We start from the raw sequence: 17,220 nt of genomic DNA on the forward strand, positions 1-17,220 counted from the left end.
GGTTTGAGCACTGTTTTTAGCTGCCTGCCTACATGCCAGCATTCTTTACAATGCTCAGCAAACGTGAAGTTCCCTTTCCGCATGTGCACTAGGGTAGAATTCTGCTGTTCAGAATTGGGAACCATTCACAGCTGTGCACAGGACTGACAGAACGCATGCTTAAAGAGCAAGAGACAAATGAGAAACTCTCAACTGATGAGCACGCTAAGCACCTAATATCTCCATAAGCTCTAAGGGGTTCCCTACCCAGAACCTTTGAACAAAGAGCCAACTGTCTGTGAAGCGTGCTGCCCCAAGAGTGTGTTAGCTATCCCAAATGTAAGTTAAAGAATGGTGTCTGTTAGAACAAAGCTCAGCTTTAAGCACTTGACTACACTTGACTCATCAAAAGCGAAAGCAGTCCAAATTGGGAGAATGAAGCAGCTGAATCTCACTATGCCGGCATGCTGGAATTCCTTGGAGATTTCAAGGACAATGATTCGAAACGTGTCTAAAGTGTTTATTCTAGGCTCCAGTGCTTGCTTTCAAAGCCCAAAGTGGAACCAAGTTCATTGCCTACTGGGAATGGATTAAGGGATGATGTCATTACCATTGTTCCTTCTCCTAGTCTTAGCTAGGAAGAACAGGGAAATATACACAGTACTGCTGGAGTTGGGAGATAAAGCCCACAGCCAGTGGGTATGACTGGTTCAAGGATGCATTCACTACTTTGGGATCTTAGAGTTAAGGGCAAGCTCTCTTGGCCAGTGGTTCTCAGTGTGGTTCCAGGATCACTGTCTGCTTCTCTTGGCAAGTTCTCAGTTTCTGGTCATGAACTGCAAACTCTTTAGGTGGAGCTCCCAGCCCTGTTTTGTGAAAGAGCAGTATTTCCGATACTAGCATTTGACAATCACTCTCTTTGCAGCATAAGACACCCCAATAAATGGGCAGTCTACTGGGGAGACAGGAACAAGGAAAATCTTCATGATGACACATTTCAGACTTATCTAACTTCATTCCCCTTGCTCAAAATGAATACAGCTGTCTCCTGGGATCGTCAGATATGAAGGAAACCAGAATCTTAGGAAAAAATCTCCCAGGTTTGTCTTTGTTCTGAGACAGTGTCTCATGTAATACAGACTAGCATCAAACTCCATGTATAGCCAAAAATGGCCTTCTGATGGAGGAGGGTCATCTATCTATGTGTTACTTTTATTGGTAAATAAAGAAATTGCCTTGGCCCTTTAATAGGACAGAAAATTAAGTAGGCGTAGTAGACAGAACAAAATTGTGGGAGAAAGAAAGCAGAGTCAGGCAGATGCCTCAGGCAGACACCATGCCTCTCTTCTCTGAGACAGACACAGGTTAAGATCTCACCTGGTAAGCCACCCCTCGTGGTGCTACACAGATTACTAAATATGGGTTAAAGCAAGATGTGAAAATTAGCCAATAAGAGGCTAAAACTAATGGGCCAGGAAGTGTTTAAACAAATACAGTTTCCATGTAATTATTTTGGGTAAAGCTAGCCAAGTGGCGGGAAGCAGCCTGCCACTCCAATTTCAACAGCCTTCAATTTCTGAGCCTCTTGCCTCTTCTTCCCAAGTACTAGCTGCATGCCACCATTCCCTGTTGACAGAAGTTTCTGTCCCACCCAGTCCTGCAGCCGTTCAGTCCCAAAGAAACGCACAGAGGCCTGCATTAATTATAGACTGGTTGGCCTATTAGCTCAGACTTCTTATTAACTCTTATTAACTTACATTAACCCATAATTCTTGTCTTGTTAGCTTTGTACCTCTTTTCAGTGAGGCAGGCACATCTTGCTTCCTCTGCATCTGGGTGACAACTGTAGATTGTGCCTTTCCTCTTCCCAAAATCCTCCTGTTCTCATTGCCCTGCCTCTACTTCCTGCTTGGTCGTCCTGACTATACTTCCTGCCTGGTTACTGGCCAATCAGTGTTTTATTAAACAAGTACAAGAGACAAATCTTTACAGAGTACAAGACCACTGTCCCACAGCACTTCCTGGTGTATGAGGTGCTGGGAACCGAATCAAGGGTTTTATACTTGCTAGGCAAACATGATGCTAACTTGTTTACACACTCAACTCCTTTACCTAGGGTCAGTTTTTCAAGCTCTTTCTCATTCCTGTCAATCACAGGAGGAATGTATAACATTATTTTATTACAGCATCATATTCTTGCTCTAATGAATTGAAAGCATTTCCCCACAAAACTAATGTTTTTGGCTTGTTTGTACTAAATTTCATCTGTAAGGATGTTTTGCTTAATGTATATTGAAGGAGCAGAACAAACTCCATTTTGAGAGAGAACTCCATTTTAGGCAGGATCTAACTAGGGGGTGAATGCAGCCCAGCAAAGTCATAAACATTCCCAAGAAACTATGCCAGCCCTGGTCACAGTGAGCCACCATGGTGTCCAAAAACATCTGCTTGCTTCGAACGTCATTGTGGGTACCTGATTAACCACTGTGTTGGCTGTTTTGAAATTCCCCTATATCCCATCCAATGAATTCAAAAGTTGTATACTTTTATCCTGTCCTTACACACCAGGACCTGTGCCACCCTGCCATGTGGTTTTCCCTTTAAAATCTCCTTACCCTGAAGCCTCTAGGCCCATCTCCCACACTTGTTGCGGGATTATGGCCCATGTTAGCTAACTTGTAATCAATAAACCCACGTGGGTTTTGCATTGGATACTGACTCTGTGGTGGTCTTTGTGGGTCCCTGTAACAATGAGGGGGTCTGCTTGTTGGAGTTTCTGTCCCTCCCAGTACCCCACAGTTGGCAAGCCCCAAAGAAAATCACACAGAGATCTCTATAAGTTATAAAGCTGATTGGCCCATTAGGTCAGGCTACTTATTGGCTCTTCTATCTTATATTAACCCATTGTTCTTATCTATGCTAACCACATGGTTCGGTACCTTTCTCAGCAGGGTAGCTCACATTTTGCTTCTTCAGAGTCTGGGCAGGAGTGGGAGGAATCAACTTCCTCCTTCCCAGAATTCTCCTGTTCTCATTGCATCATTTCTACTTCCTGTCTGGTTTTCCCGCCTATACTTCATGCCTGACCAATCAGCATTTATTTAAAACATGATTGACAGAATACAGACAATTCTCCTGCACCAGGTCCCCTGACACAAGCACAACAATATCTGTGCACAAGTGCAGCTGGTGCCCATGGTGGCCAGAAGATGACATTGGGTTCCATGAAACTGGAGTTACAAATGGTTGTGAGTCACTATGTGGATGCTGGGAATCAAAATCCTGGGTTCTCTGCAAGAACAGCAAGTGTTCTTAACTGTCAAGCCATCTTTCCAGCCCCAAGACTTATTTTTTTTTTCAAATTAAATTTTAGGTTTGTCTTTCCTACAGATTGCTCCTTGCTCTTACTGCTTTTGTTTTAAAAAGTTTTAGTTCATTGAAAGGTCACCATATTTCACATATATTGCATCAAGCATTTGATCCTCATTTGTCCTATTAAATAAGAACAGACCAGATGGATATTGCTCTACTCTCTCTCCTGAGCAGGTTTGAGGCAATTAAAAATGATTATTTTTACTACGTATTTTATGTGTCAGCCAGATGTTATCTGTGGTCATTTCTGGAAAGGATCACTCTGTGGAGGTTACAAAACACATATTTTCCTTTGGGAGACTGGACTTCTGAGTGTGATCAAGAAAACACATGCAACTAATTTACTCTTGTATGCTTGTTCCCAGGACAGAACTGGCCTAACATCTCACCACCTATGCAGGCAAAGATCTATTCAAATTTTCCTTCTTTGCATCTCTGCATTCTGGCCCTGTTTGTGTTGTGTCAGAAACAGAAAACAAACAAAACCCATCTGGTTGATGGAAGAGAAATGAATATCAGCTTCCCACTGTACTTCTTCCAAAGGACTGATTTGCCTTTTGTATGCTGTCTACACATGCCATAGTAAAGATTTGGCCCACTCAAGACCTTGGGTGCAACTACTTATCACACAGACATGCTTCTGGAGATCACAACAGTTTTCTACAACTCTCTCTATTTTTCATGGAAGCTAATTGATCTGCATTTCTCAATAGTGTTGAAATGATTCACAATGGGGCAAAGAATTCACAATTATTAAACTGCTGTGGTTACACAAGTCATTTTCTTCCCATGCATACACAAATTAGAATATGCATAATTTTCTTAAAATAACATATAATCTCTTTTAAAATGTAGATCTATAGGTCATTCAAGATTATGACATTATGATCAACAGAAAACTTCAACCACACTAGCACATAATCGAATGGCGAGGTAGAGGTGGCCTCTAAAACACTAAATCACAGACTCCCTTTAGTTCACAATTTTGACTGGTACAGCCAATCAACAGGCAAGACTATTTCAGTTTCAAAAACTTGACCCTGTCCTGTCAAATACTATAAGATGTGGCAATGTGGATTCTGGCTTCAGTTGTGACTTTGTCTTTGAGCCAGCATCTCACTGTAGCCAGACTGGCCTGGAACTCTCTGTGTAAGTTTCCTGGTAGACCAGAATGGCCTTGAAGTTACTGGGACCCACCTTAAAGGTGTGCAACCTCCCACCCCCAACACACACAGCTTCAGCTCTGGCTGGAATGTAACCTCAAGAAAGAGACTTTTCTGCTCCCCTGTACAAAATGACAGGGTTGAACTAGACTATCCTCTGAAGTCCCTTCAGGTCCCTATTTCATAGGATGATTTTAAGAGTCAGGTTTGAGCCTACCATGCTTTATTGCCACACTGTAACCATGTGGGGGGAAGAAGGTCTCCCCTGTTAACTGAATCTTCTTACACAGAACCTGGCCATTCATTTCCTGCTGTGTAAAACATCTGTCCCTAATGCTATGAAGTACTCAGATCTCCTTAGAGTAAAACACGGTCACCTCAGAAATGACTGCTTCCATCAGACAGGATGTGGCCATTAGAGTCATCTGTGTGGCATGTAGCTAAAGGCTCAGGAAAGAAGGGCCAGGAACGCGTCATGAAGAACCCCAAAGTCCTTGGGACAAATTGTCCCTCAAAATAAAACGTTATTTACCTTCGGATCAGGCCACACTCACCAGCTCCTAATGGGTTTGAGAGACTCACCAGTCTTAATCTCCTGCATGCATCTGTAACTGTCCATGGAGGTCCATTTCAGGGGATGCCTCATATCAATTAAAACTGAACATAATGATGCCTGCTCACTTGATCAACTAAAATGACCAGCTGGGTTTAATGGGAGGAAAGCAGAAACCCCACTGAAATTAGAAAGGCTTTGAAGGTGACAGGGTGTCATTGTTCCCCAGTAATGTTTCTTCTCCAAAGGTGACTGGCCACTGTGCTCGTGAGCACCAGGGCCAACACGTTATGAAGCTGGGTACGGCACTCAGAGCTCAGGCACAAGGCAGGAGTCAGCATTTTGCTATGGCACCAGGGAAAGCAGGGTTTCTTTTCTGTTCTTATTTTAGTTGTTTCCTTTACAGTTAGCAAAGGGCTTTGCGGGAATTGCTTAATTGACTCCCGAGAGGCAAATTCTAATTTAGATCGGTACAAAGTGTTTTCTCTTTCCAGCCATAAAACGTTTTCTTGGATTTGTTCTAATTATCCTTGGGGTGATGTGATCTTGGGTCTGAAAGCACTGTTACGTCACCTGCCCTCAGCCCTTCATTTCACAGAGGCCAACACAGAGGTCGAAGGATGCACAGAGACTGGACCAAAGTCCCAAGGTGAGACAGAGGCAGAGGCTGGGCTAGACGTCTGCAGACGAGACGATGCTCAGGACCCAGTCAGGCTGGCAATTTTGCTCCCGATTAACAGGGGAGTATTCAGAGGAGGGAAGGAGGGAGGGAGAGAAGAAAGAGAAGAACTGGTTGATTCTTGATGAAAAGGCACCATTTTGAAAAGCTCAGGTTTTAGAAGCTCTCGTGGTAGAGGTGTCAGCAAGCAAAGGAACTGGTGGGAGGGAGGAGCCACATAGCAAAGGAGCACACACAGAGTGAAGGCAGTCACAGTTACAGCCCTGTTTGTGTGTCCCTAGCTGCCTGAAGGTGACCCACAGAAGTGACTGCAGGCTCAGCAGGCAGCCTCCCACCCGGCTTACTGATTATTTCTTTATTTGTGTAGTCCAGGTATGAAGTCCAAGGCCTCTCTCACAAGCTACACAAGCACGCCATCCCTATACCATGGCTACTTCTCCAACTTGGATTCATCTGTGTATGTGCACACGCACACGTGTGTGCAGGTCAGTGCATGGGCACGTGCGGAAAGCAGACACCGGCCTATGTGTGGTTCCTCAGATGCAGTCAGCCTGGGTTTTGGACACGAGCCCGTAACTCACTGCACAGTAAGACGCATGCTCAGTGCTGGAGTTACAAGCAGATGCTGCCAGTTCTTCTTCTCTTTTCTTTTTAATAATTTAAGGAGACTAAAAAAAACAATGATCGCCAAGTCAGGCAGGGTGGCATCCCCAGCATTTTCAAAGCTCCAGTCCAGAAACCCTATCCCCCCCCCAAAGTAAACAAAATAAATATACAAGCAGAGACTTTTGTGTTTAAAAATTCAGTGGTATTCACATTTTCTTATAACAACATCAGGATCTCATTAGAAAACAATCAATGAAAGAGTTCCATCCAACGCTGACATCCAGGTGGACATCCAGGAGGGGCCCCGTCCCCAGGCAGCAGAGGGAGGCTGAGTGACACATTTTCATTTTTATTGCATTTGACTTATTTACTATGTGTCAGTGGTAGGGGGCACGGCATATGTGGACATCAGAAGACAACTTCCGGAAGCCTGCCCTCTCCTCCCCCCAAGCAGTTACTCAGAACTGAACCGGTGGTCAGGTTTGGTAGCAAGCACCTTTTGTGCCAAGCCCTCTTGCCTGTCCTAGAATCTCAAGTCAAGGGAAATTTAACTTCATTTTCTCCTCAGAAATTGCTGCAATATAGGCTATTAGGAACACTTTATTCAGAGTTTTTTTAGAGAAAACCTTCATAAAATTAATACATGTGGACCTCCTAATAAGAGCATTCAGTCTTACTTGATCTGAGTTCCACATATAGATTCAATTGATTTGTTTCTCTTATTTTTGAGTTAATTTCAGGGAAGATTTTAATGGGGAAAAGTCAGTTACATATTCTTAAATTACATAACCTTGGCAATTATGCAAAAGACATTTTTTTTAACTTGTTGTGAGATGCTTTTCTGGGCTGGCTGCTGGCCTAAGACATCGGAAGATCATAATAAGCTGGATATTGTCCAGTCACGTGGTAGTATATCTGTGAAGAAAACCAGTATTATAAATTAATAATTAAGCAACCATACACATAAGCTAGTAATTACCCCACCGCAGTGCAATAATCTCACTTGGCGCTGACCAGCAAGTCTTTCAGCAGATCTTGCAGCTGATCTACAGCAGGTGCAGGTTTGCTTGAAGGAGGTAGAGACATGGCTCGGATGTGCTCAGTCTCCACTCCCCCCCAAGGCCAAGGTCTTCCCACTCACCTGCTTCTCAATGTCTAAGAGCAGAGAACTGGCCCCTATCCGGAAGAGGTCAGGGGTTAGCCACTCGTCCCCCAGCTCTTCCTTTACAAGAGAGAGCCAGGCTAGGGACTCCTTCGCAGTGCGGATGCCTCCTGCAGGTTTAAAGCCTACCTAAGAAGAGGAGAGAAGGGTAGCCATGTTAGCAGGCTGATTTCAAAAGTGACACTGTGAATGACCAGTCTTGAGTCACACGTCCCTCCCTAGTCTGCATCACTTCAGCAAAGGTACCAGTTTCAGTAGAGCCTTACTTGACTATACTCCAAGACAACATTTCCACCATAAATGGGGACTGGGCGGTCGCTTCTAAAGGGACAAGAATGAGGGCACATCTCACTGAGTAAACCTCCACCATCTAGACTAAATCTGTAAGGAAAGTGTCAACAAACAAGAAAATACACCACAGTGTCCATCCCGTCTACACTGCTTCAAATGAGCCCTCATCTTGAGGTGCAAGGCACTGGTGTAATAAAGAGTGGATCAGTGTGGCCACGAGGTCAACCTAATCAAGCTGGCAGCTGTCCAACAAGGAGAGCTGACCCTGGCTTCAATCAACTTAATTGCAGGCTTATTCTCTGAGGCGGTAGGCACACAGAGTTCTACAAAGCAGGCAGATTGTTAATGTAAGCATAGGAGAAAAATGTCATACTGCTTTCAAAAGTTTATAGGGAGGGTGAGAAACGAGCCAATTCGTGACTGAGGGGCTGCGAGCCACCTTGAACCCATGCTTTCCCAGAGGACTGGAGTTCCGTTCCCAGCACTCATGTTGAGGGGCTCTAACTCCAGGGATTCTGGTGCCCTTTTCTGGCTTCTACAGAAACTCACACACACACACACACATAGGCATGCATGCATGCACTCACAAATAAATCCTAAAAAAAAAAAAAAAAGACACAATCCAAATCAGCCAATATATGCTGTTTCTACACAATGTCTGATATCCATTAGGAAAAGCACAGGTTCCATGTGCAGAAGCTCCTGGTCCCCTGGATTCACTAGTCTTAAGAATGGAACTATCCGGAGGAGTAGACAAGTCTATACACACAAGCTGCCACACCACACGGTTTGTAGCCCAAGAGCTCAGAACTCTTTTCAGATAGATCACACTAGCAGGAGGCACTGTGAGCAGAATAGAGAAATGGATGAAAGGTCCTATTAGCAAGCGGGAAGCCCCACTGTGAGCCCGGCCACTGCCCTCGTGTGGCTACTTGTCGGCCTTCTTAGCCATTGCAGCCATCGCACGGTCTTGCTCCTGCGAAACCTACCTCCTGACTCCAGGATATCCCACAACAACCCTCTCTGCCCTCAGTCCTCTCACGGAGCAGTGCATGAACAGTCTCCTAAGAGGGTTCCCTGCCTTAATCATAGACGAGATAGCTCGCACAGGAAGAGCATGACACTACTAGCCACTGTTGAGGAACGGCAAATAAATAACTAAAGTGACGGCAGTGAGCTGACAGGAGGCATGCATGTCAGTCAGTTCATCAAGATTTCCTACAAATACAATTCAGTGTCAGCAACTCCATTCCAAAAAGAAGTTCTTGTGTAAGCTAACACATTTTTTTAAATATTTATTTATTTATTTACTTATTATGTATACAATATTCCATCTACGTGTATGCCTGCAGGTCAGAAGAGGGCACCAGTCCTCATTTCAGATGATTGTGAGCCACCATATGGTTGCTGGGAATTGAACTCAGGACCTTTGGAAGAGCAGGCAATGCTCTTAACCGCTGAGCCATCTCTCCAGCCCAAGCTAATACATTTTTAAGGGAGAGAATATGGAAAACAAATCTGTAGTGGAATCAGTTATGATATATTAAACTGCGGCTTCTCAGGGGTGGTACCAAGCGTGGCCTGGAAAGGGGGGCTTTTGCACCATATAGCATGGCTTACAGCGGTGAAGGAAGAACCACAGTCTACGGCCTCCTGGGCTTGCTGTCAGCAACTTACAGGCCATGCCTGGCTTGCAGGTACACACACAAATATACACAGGTTCTCTTTGCTGAAAATAAAATGTGATAAATTAAACAGGGTGTGCCTTGCACTCAACTTTTGCTTAACACTAAGTGGGGCATCTGCTGTTAAGTGGGAGAAAGAACAACCATAAAAAAAGGGAACAAAGACAAGCAGAACTCCAGCCTGTACCGCTGAGCATGGATCTTCTTTGAGATCTGTTTCTTGCTGTCCAAGAGTTGTCTTAGGAAGGGGCATGTTCATGTCTACACCCAAGAACAACACAGGCTAGTGCGGCCCATGATCATCCACCCGAAAACTATTATTTCTTTGGTCCCCTACAGCATGCTTTACCCCTAACAGTGGAGCTCATGAAACACAGATGCCAAGGGAATCTCCCACATGCATGGCAAGTTGAGTATCTGATCTTGATGATCTCAGTCCAATGCCTTACCAATAACCTTCTGGGACCCAGCACAGTCGGTTTGGTAAATGACTTTAGGCATGAATCCCATGGCCTAACTAGTGGTGACAGCTACAACTGAAAGAACAAGATGAGTTTCTCCTTATACGACTTTTCTTTGATAACACGTGTTTTTAAATTGTCAGACTTGTATCCATGCAAAAAGACCATCAAGCAGGAGACATTCATGGTGGATCAGCATCATTTGAAGGCAACAATGTATATTCTTCCTATCTGTACTCAACACTGTGAACTTATTCAGAGAAATACTGGGAGATTATTTCCTCTCACAAGAAGCACGTTCCAGGTAAGTCTCTGATCCCAAAATAAATCTAAGCTACAGTCACTCATAAAGACATTCCACCCTCCAGGCAAAGCATCAATGGTCTTTATGAGGAAGGTTCCAAAGGGCAGAAATCAAGACACTGGTTTTAAAAGATGCCCCTCAGGAAGAGAAAGAAGTCTCATTATATTGAACACACTCACACATTCTCTCTCTCTCTCTCTCTCTCTCTCTCTCTCTCTCTCTCTCTCTCTCTCTCTCATAGAGAGAGAATGTGTGAGTGTGTTCAATATAATGAGCTCTCTCTCTTTGTCTCATACACACACTCACACATACACACTCTCTCACACACACTCGCACCCACACCCACATGCACACACACCTACACATATACACACACTCACACAACACTCACACATACACATACACTCTCTCACACACACACCCACACACACTCACACATACTAACACACACACTCTCTCAGACACACATCACACACATTCTCACATGCACATACTTACACTCTCACATGCACACTCACACACACACACATACTCACACACACTCTCTCACACTCTCTCTCACACACACACACTCTCTCACACACACACACTCTCTCACACACACACCTTTCCAACTATGCAAAACAAAAAATCCTTCTTAGGTAATTTGTGGTTAGACAAGCAACTTGAAGTGGAAAATCCAAATCCAGTTTTTAAGAAACACTTTATATGCATTTTTCCTTTTAACTTTGTGTGTTTCTAAGAATTCTATGCTATTCTTCGAAAAGCTGACAAAAGTTAGCATATACCCTCCTCAGCTAAACACTCTCCCAAACAGCACATCCAACTGCCATAAAACGCAAAAAAAAAAGAAAAAGAAAAAGAAAAATGGATATTTAATTCAAGAGCTATAGGACCGAAAGCTACCACTTCCCTGCTGTTTCGTGGTATTTCATTATTCTGTTTAATAAGTTCATCTCCTCGAGAATTTTCTCTTCACCTCATATTATTAAAAGTAATAAGTTTTTCTGGACCGGGGGTTTCCCAACAGAAAAACCAATTTATGTGTGTCCTTCAATAATGACAGGAAAAGATTATTTTCCATTATGCTGCCTACTTTTCATATCGCCAGCACAGCTCATCATTCAATAAATGTTACTCCGCGATTCTCTGCCCTTCCGCAAGGAAGTTAAATTTCTACATTAACCTGTTTTCAACGGCCAACGCCTTGCCAGAAAAACCTCTGTGTCGCAGCACAATTAGTTTCTTAAAGAACCCATTTAGGAATCTCTTGTCAGTGATCAAATTGTCTTCGGTTAATAAAAGGACACAGAGAGTTTACATCTTGATCACACACACGCTCCACACTCACGCTAGCTCTGCTAACCGCATACGTTTCCCCAGCGAGGCGTTCTTCTGTAATGAAAGTAAATTAAACATTTATCTTAATAAAGGCGACTCATTCACACCTTCTGCATAGGGAGACGTTATCGTGCGTTCGGGCAGCGAGGAGAGTTATAAATAGTCTCCTCTTCACTTTGAGGGAAGATTTGCTGGCAGTAACGTACCTTCTTTCCAGTCTTCCAGAAGAAATCTCTAATGGCCCGTAACATTACGATGGCTACCGGGAAGGTGGCATTTACCGTTTCTTTTCCAGTAGAAGTCTTAATAAAATCTGACCCTAAAACAGAAGCAAAGAAAAATCCCAGGTTAATTAAAAACTTACTTTTATACTTAAGTCATTGAAAGAAGTGAATTGCGTGCAATGCTGCCTGCCCCCTCCCACCGCATCTCCCCAGGGACGACTCGACTTTACTTTTTGGTAATTATGTGAAAAAACTCAAATGAAAATCTACCATTAAAAGATTTCTGTTCCTAAATAAGAACCAGAAGAAAGGGAGAAGTGTTGCAAATTGCCGTCTTCTGGGCACAGCCACTGCAATCATGTCCCACAGCAGCAGAGGGTGTCACTACCGGGCCTGTACAAGACTGAGCCGGCCACTCATCAGTCACGGATGGGGCTCTGCCCTCCCTGCTGAACTTCTTGCTGCTGGTGGGTTCTGGGGAGGAACAGTCATTGTGTTTGGTTGAATACCCATGGCGGAACCCACCAGGCTCTAAGGGACGGTTCCGAACCCATAGCTGCGTGGCCCTGATTAAAATCTACGGGTGACTAAAAGAAACACAAAGGCACAAATGTATGAAAGGGGCTCTTAAGGAGGCACAGATGGCTGGTAGGGGTGCGAAGAAGCCGGAGTGGAAGGGAGGGTGGTCTATAAAGAAGGGTGGGGGAGGGTAATCAGAACACATCACACACGTATAAAAGAAAAAAGAAAAAAAATCGGTTAAGAATTTTATCTTTCTTCACCATCAGATAAATTAAATTAGCCACTCGATGGAGTCTCATAGACTCTGGTACTCTTGTCTCTATATTTCACAGCCAATTAAAATCAAGTTGGTTTGTTTAATGCATAACTGAGATGAATAAAAACAATTTTATGCCTTGTGCTCACTACCATGAATCTTGACACTTTCCACAGAGGTGTGGAGTGCCTACTCCTCGCCCCGCCCCTCCCCCAACCCCCTCGCCCCGCCCCCTCGCCCCGCCCCTCCCCCCACCCTGACGCAGTGGAAAGCCCGTTGCACAGCTGTGCTGACCCCAGCACGGTCACATGCTGATTTCTGTTGCCTTGATGAAGTAGGAGGCCACCCAACCAGATGAGGCTCATGACAGATATTGTGCCCTTTCACACTCTGCGGATATTTTCAACAGCTTCCTGCTTTTGCATCTAAGTCTGTTTATGTGGATTATTAGAACGGCGGTAGGGAGGGACTCGATCCTAGGTGCTACAGGGGTGTCAGCACAGTTGATCTTTACTGCTGGTACCAAGTGCTGACTATCCTCAAAGAGGACACTTAGGCACAGAAAAGTTATGTAGCTTTCATGAAGTCACATGACACAGTGTCCCCCCCCCCCTTCCCCATCCCTGTCCGTGTGATTTCAGCTAAGGCATCCTACCTTAGCTTGCCTTTTAGAAAAAAGCCCCACTTATCTGGGGTCACACACCATCAGCCAAAACAGAGAAGCCTTCCTTCAGGTGGTACCTAGCCCAGCAGTCCAGCAGTGCTCGAAACCCCCCCCCCCCCCCCCCGCATCCATGCACAGTATCGGACCACAGACACTGCTAAAGAAGAAACTTCTGGAGTCTAGTTTTAAGGGAGGTGGAACCGATCACGACGCTGCATGCCACATCACATACCCGTGGCTTTAAAATGGAGTATGAGCCCTGAATGCTTTCCCCACGAAGACATGACAAAGGACTGAAAACTGATATTCACAGAGGTCTGGATATTACCCAAGAAATAGATCTACTGAAACATCCCATGTTCACCCTATCAATATGTTCCAATTTTATTTATCGGTTTGAAGGAATTGCATTTTGGATGAAAAAAGTCCATGTAACCCACAACAGGCTAACTGACTCAGACTTAATAAACATACACAAGGTTCTCAGGTGCATTAGGGACAAGTTCACAGCTGCCATCAAGAAGTCTGTGGAGTAATTCTTAAAATTAATTTGAGTCTCTCAGAGTCTATCACAAAAATGTAGGACCGAACATGAAGACAGAAACCACCTAAATTTTCCCTTATAGTGTCAGTTTGAAAAGATACTTCCACGACTATTCTGTGCACCGAAAGGCTCAGGTAGATACACCTTTATTTCATACGCCGTGAAGACACAGCAAATGCACGCCCTTTCCTTTGAAGTCATGGTGACCCTAGAGGAACAACGTCAAGCCGTGGCAATAGGCCTGGTATCCAGTTCCAGCTCCCATGGTAGCCACGCGAATTCACTCTTCCACCTTTTTAGAAAGCGTCTTAAAAACCCTAGGTGCTTCACAGAATCAAAAGGGAAAATCTGTGTGAAAACAACTAAATCCCTCAAGGATTATACCAAATTATATGAAGCAGAGGCCTCAGGTAGGGCCTCTATGGAAGAGTTTGGGGCTGGACCTTAGAAGCCGCGCAGTACTGCAAGCAGCAGCAGAGATCATTCTGAAGGCAACTCAGAAAACCAGAATGCTGAGAGAAAGGCACAGGAAAGCATGCTCATGAGGGTTCCCAGGATCACAAAGGCTTTCGGGAATTGTGTCCTGAAAGTCCAAGGAAGGCTGAATTCCAAAATAATTGCCTGATGTTTTGGGTGGAGGAAATTTTGAGACAGTCTAACATGCGGAGCGTGGCACGGCTGACGTTCACTGGGTTCACTCAGATTTACAGTGAGACCACGAAGTACGGCGGAAATAAAAGGTTTGGCAAGAAAGAGCATGGGTCTGTTTAAAACTGAGGACAGTGGCAAACAAGGTGGCAGCAATTAAAACTCTCTGTTAAGGAGATTTACCCTGAGACAATCAGGAGATGGGCCATGAGCCTATGGAACCAGGAGCAGAATTGTGAGTGCTTGGCCTAGGTTGGGGCACTGCCTTGGAAGATTGCAGGGTTTTATAAGGAGACAGGGCTGGGCTGGGCTTCACTGGGGGAAGATGGTCACTGCGAGCAAAACTTGGGGTCACTGCTTCCTGTCTTGTCTCTGCTTTCTGTTCACCAAAATGTGAGGTGTGAGGAGTACCAGCCAGAACTGAGGAGATTCCTGTCATGCCTTGCCCAGCAAAGGCATTGACCTTCAAACCATGAGTTGAAAGAAATCCTTTCTTTCTTAGTTGTTTTGTTGACATTTGGTGACAGCAAAGAGAAAAGTAGCACGTGCTCCTATATCGGGCATTAATACCGCAGAAATGACACATCCAAGGAAATCACCAGGCGTCTTCTCTTCTGAGTCTACAAACCAGCTGGAAGTGTGTGTGTGTGTGTGTGTGTGTGTGTGTGTGTGTGCCTGCCATATGCCAGGGTTCACATATGGCAGTCAGAGGATAACTTGTTGGAAGTGGTTCTCTCTTTCACCATGCAGGTTCTTGGGATTGGCTTGACTCAACCCCTATTCCCTGAGCCTCATCCTAAGTACAGATTTATTAAGAACTCTCATGCCTTGTTGAAGTAATAGTCTATTTGCTGTATATAATGCCTTTTCTTTAAGCCTTCACGATGCTCCTGAAGTCTGTTTTGTGTGGAATTAATATAGCGACTCCTATGAGTTAGCATGGGGTCTTTCTCTCCAACCCTTTACTTTTAACCTTTGTGTAGCATAATTAATAAAATCCCAGAGACAGAAACTGGGATTCAGCCTGAAGGTCAGAAAAGCAAAACAGCCAGCCACTAGCTCTTACCTCTACCTCAGTCCAAAATGGCGATTCTGCCTCCAGGAATTCTCAGGATGAGACTGAGAGCTGTCTCCTCCCGTTTTATAATCCTCTCTAGGGCTGGGATTAAAGACATGCACCACTACTGCCTGGTTTCTATGGCAAACTAGTATGGCTACTGAAATTAAAGGTGTGTGCTACCACTGCCTAGTCTGTAAGGCTGTTTTACTCTCTGATCTTCAGGCAGGCTTTATTTATTAAAATACAAATGAGTATCACTATACCTTTGAGTGGATTTCTTATAAACATTCAGTAGGGGTTTGGTGGGTTCTATAAGACTCTTCTTTTAATTGGTATATTTAGACCATTAAAATTGGAAGAGATTATTGATTCTGCGGGACTGGTATCCACCACGCTTACTCCTCTCCCACCTGCTGCATCTGTTGCTCATTTTCACAGCCCTGGGGTCTTCTTGGACTTATCTGAGACTCCTGCATGTTTCCAGTTCATCTCCTCTGAGTACAGCAATTACACTCTCTCACACACTATCACACACGTCCCTGGAGTTTTTAATACATATTTTTTTTCAATTCATCTCAGTCCATCTTAAAATAACACTACACTATTATGTGGGTGCTGCCAGGGCCTTAATCTTTTTAAGGAAGGCTCCTAGATTGTTTCTTCTGCCTGTCAAAGACCTGCTGTCCCTCATTCAGAGCTTGCAGTCTCTCCCCCTAGAGGCCTTCTTTAAACATTTCCCCTGGGGCAGGATCCCTAACACTGCCTCCATCAGCTTTGGTTGTGGAGAAGGACGAGCTCACGCCACAGAGCGCTGCTGCTGCTGCAATCTCTCCCTCGTTCACTGCTGACCTGCTTTCTCAGGGGCGGTTGACAGCGTCATTTCCCTTGTTTGTCCTAGGGCAGTCATGTGTTTTCTTTTTCTGGCTTTATTTTTTTTTTCAGGATTTCCTGTTTGTCTTTGGCTTTCTCCTATTTGCAGATGCTACGACTAGAAACAATTGTCTTTTCAGTCTTCCTTGGCATTCCCGACTTTCCTGAATCCATGGCTTGCCCTGGATTAGGATTAAGTGTGGCCATTGTACTCCCTTTGTACAGTTTCTCTCTTTCTCTATTCTCTCTCTCTCTCTGGTATTGAAATTATACAAGTATTATAACGAGAAATTCTCCTCAAGTTTTTGGAGGTTCTGTCTTTCCTAACCACTCTTCCTCTTTACGCTTCAGTCTGGGAAGTGTCCACCAACCTATTGTCATGCTCAAATGGCAAAGAAAGACCTCAAAGTATTACGCATCAAGGCAAGCTTCCTAGAAATCAGATATTAACTGAAATCAGAATATACATTGTAACTGGAAGTTTCTCTCCTACCGGCCATTCCTGAATAACCACCCTGAGGCTCAATAGTACTTACAAACTGTTTGGCTTATTAGCTCAGGTTTATTATTAACTGGCTCTTACAACTTAAATTAAACCATTTCTATTATTCTATATTTTACCACAAGGCTTATGGCTTATTCCCTCACATCTTGCTTTTCCAGCGGTTGGCTGGTATCTCCATGACCCCACCTAATTTTTCCCTTCATTTTTGGTTGGATTTCCTGCCTGGCTCTATTCTGCCTGGCCAATGGCCAAATCAGCTTCTTTATTAACCAATGGTAATAAAATATATTCAGCATATAGAGGAGCATCCCACATCAATACCTAATGGTAT

At 44.2% G+C, this 17,220-nt stretch overlaps 1 protein-coding gene across 1 annotated transcript in view; it reads right to left on the reverse strand.

Annotated features, from left to right (window-relative positions):
• Window positions 1-6,532: 6,532 nt before the first annotated feature.
• Dera (deoxyribose-phosphate aldolase) overlaps window positions 6,533-17,220 on the reverse strand; it is a 90,478-nt gene continuing 79,790 nt past the window's right edge. The window contains exons 7-9 of the mRNA XM_038318932.1: window positions 11,803-11,915; window positions 7,494-7,643; window positions 6,533-7,267 (exon numbers count right to left, since the gene is read on the reverse strand). Coding sequence (XP_038174860.1) covers window positions 7,211-7,267; window positions 7,494-7,643; window positions 11,803-11,915 — 320 coding nt within the window. The 3' untranslated portion in view covers window positions 6,533-7,210. The remainder of the gene's footprint in view (window positions 7,268-7,493; window positions 7,644-11,802; window positions 11,916-17,220) is intronic.

This window comes from Arvicola amphibius, chromosome 2, assembly GCF_903992535.2.
Source record: "Arvicola amphibius chromosome 2, mArvAmp1.2, whole genome shotgun sequence".
Classification (NCBI taxonomy): Eukaryota; Metazoa; Chordata; class Mammalia; order Rodentia; family Cricetidae; genus Arvicola; species Arvicola amphibius.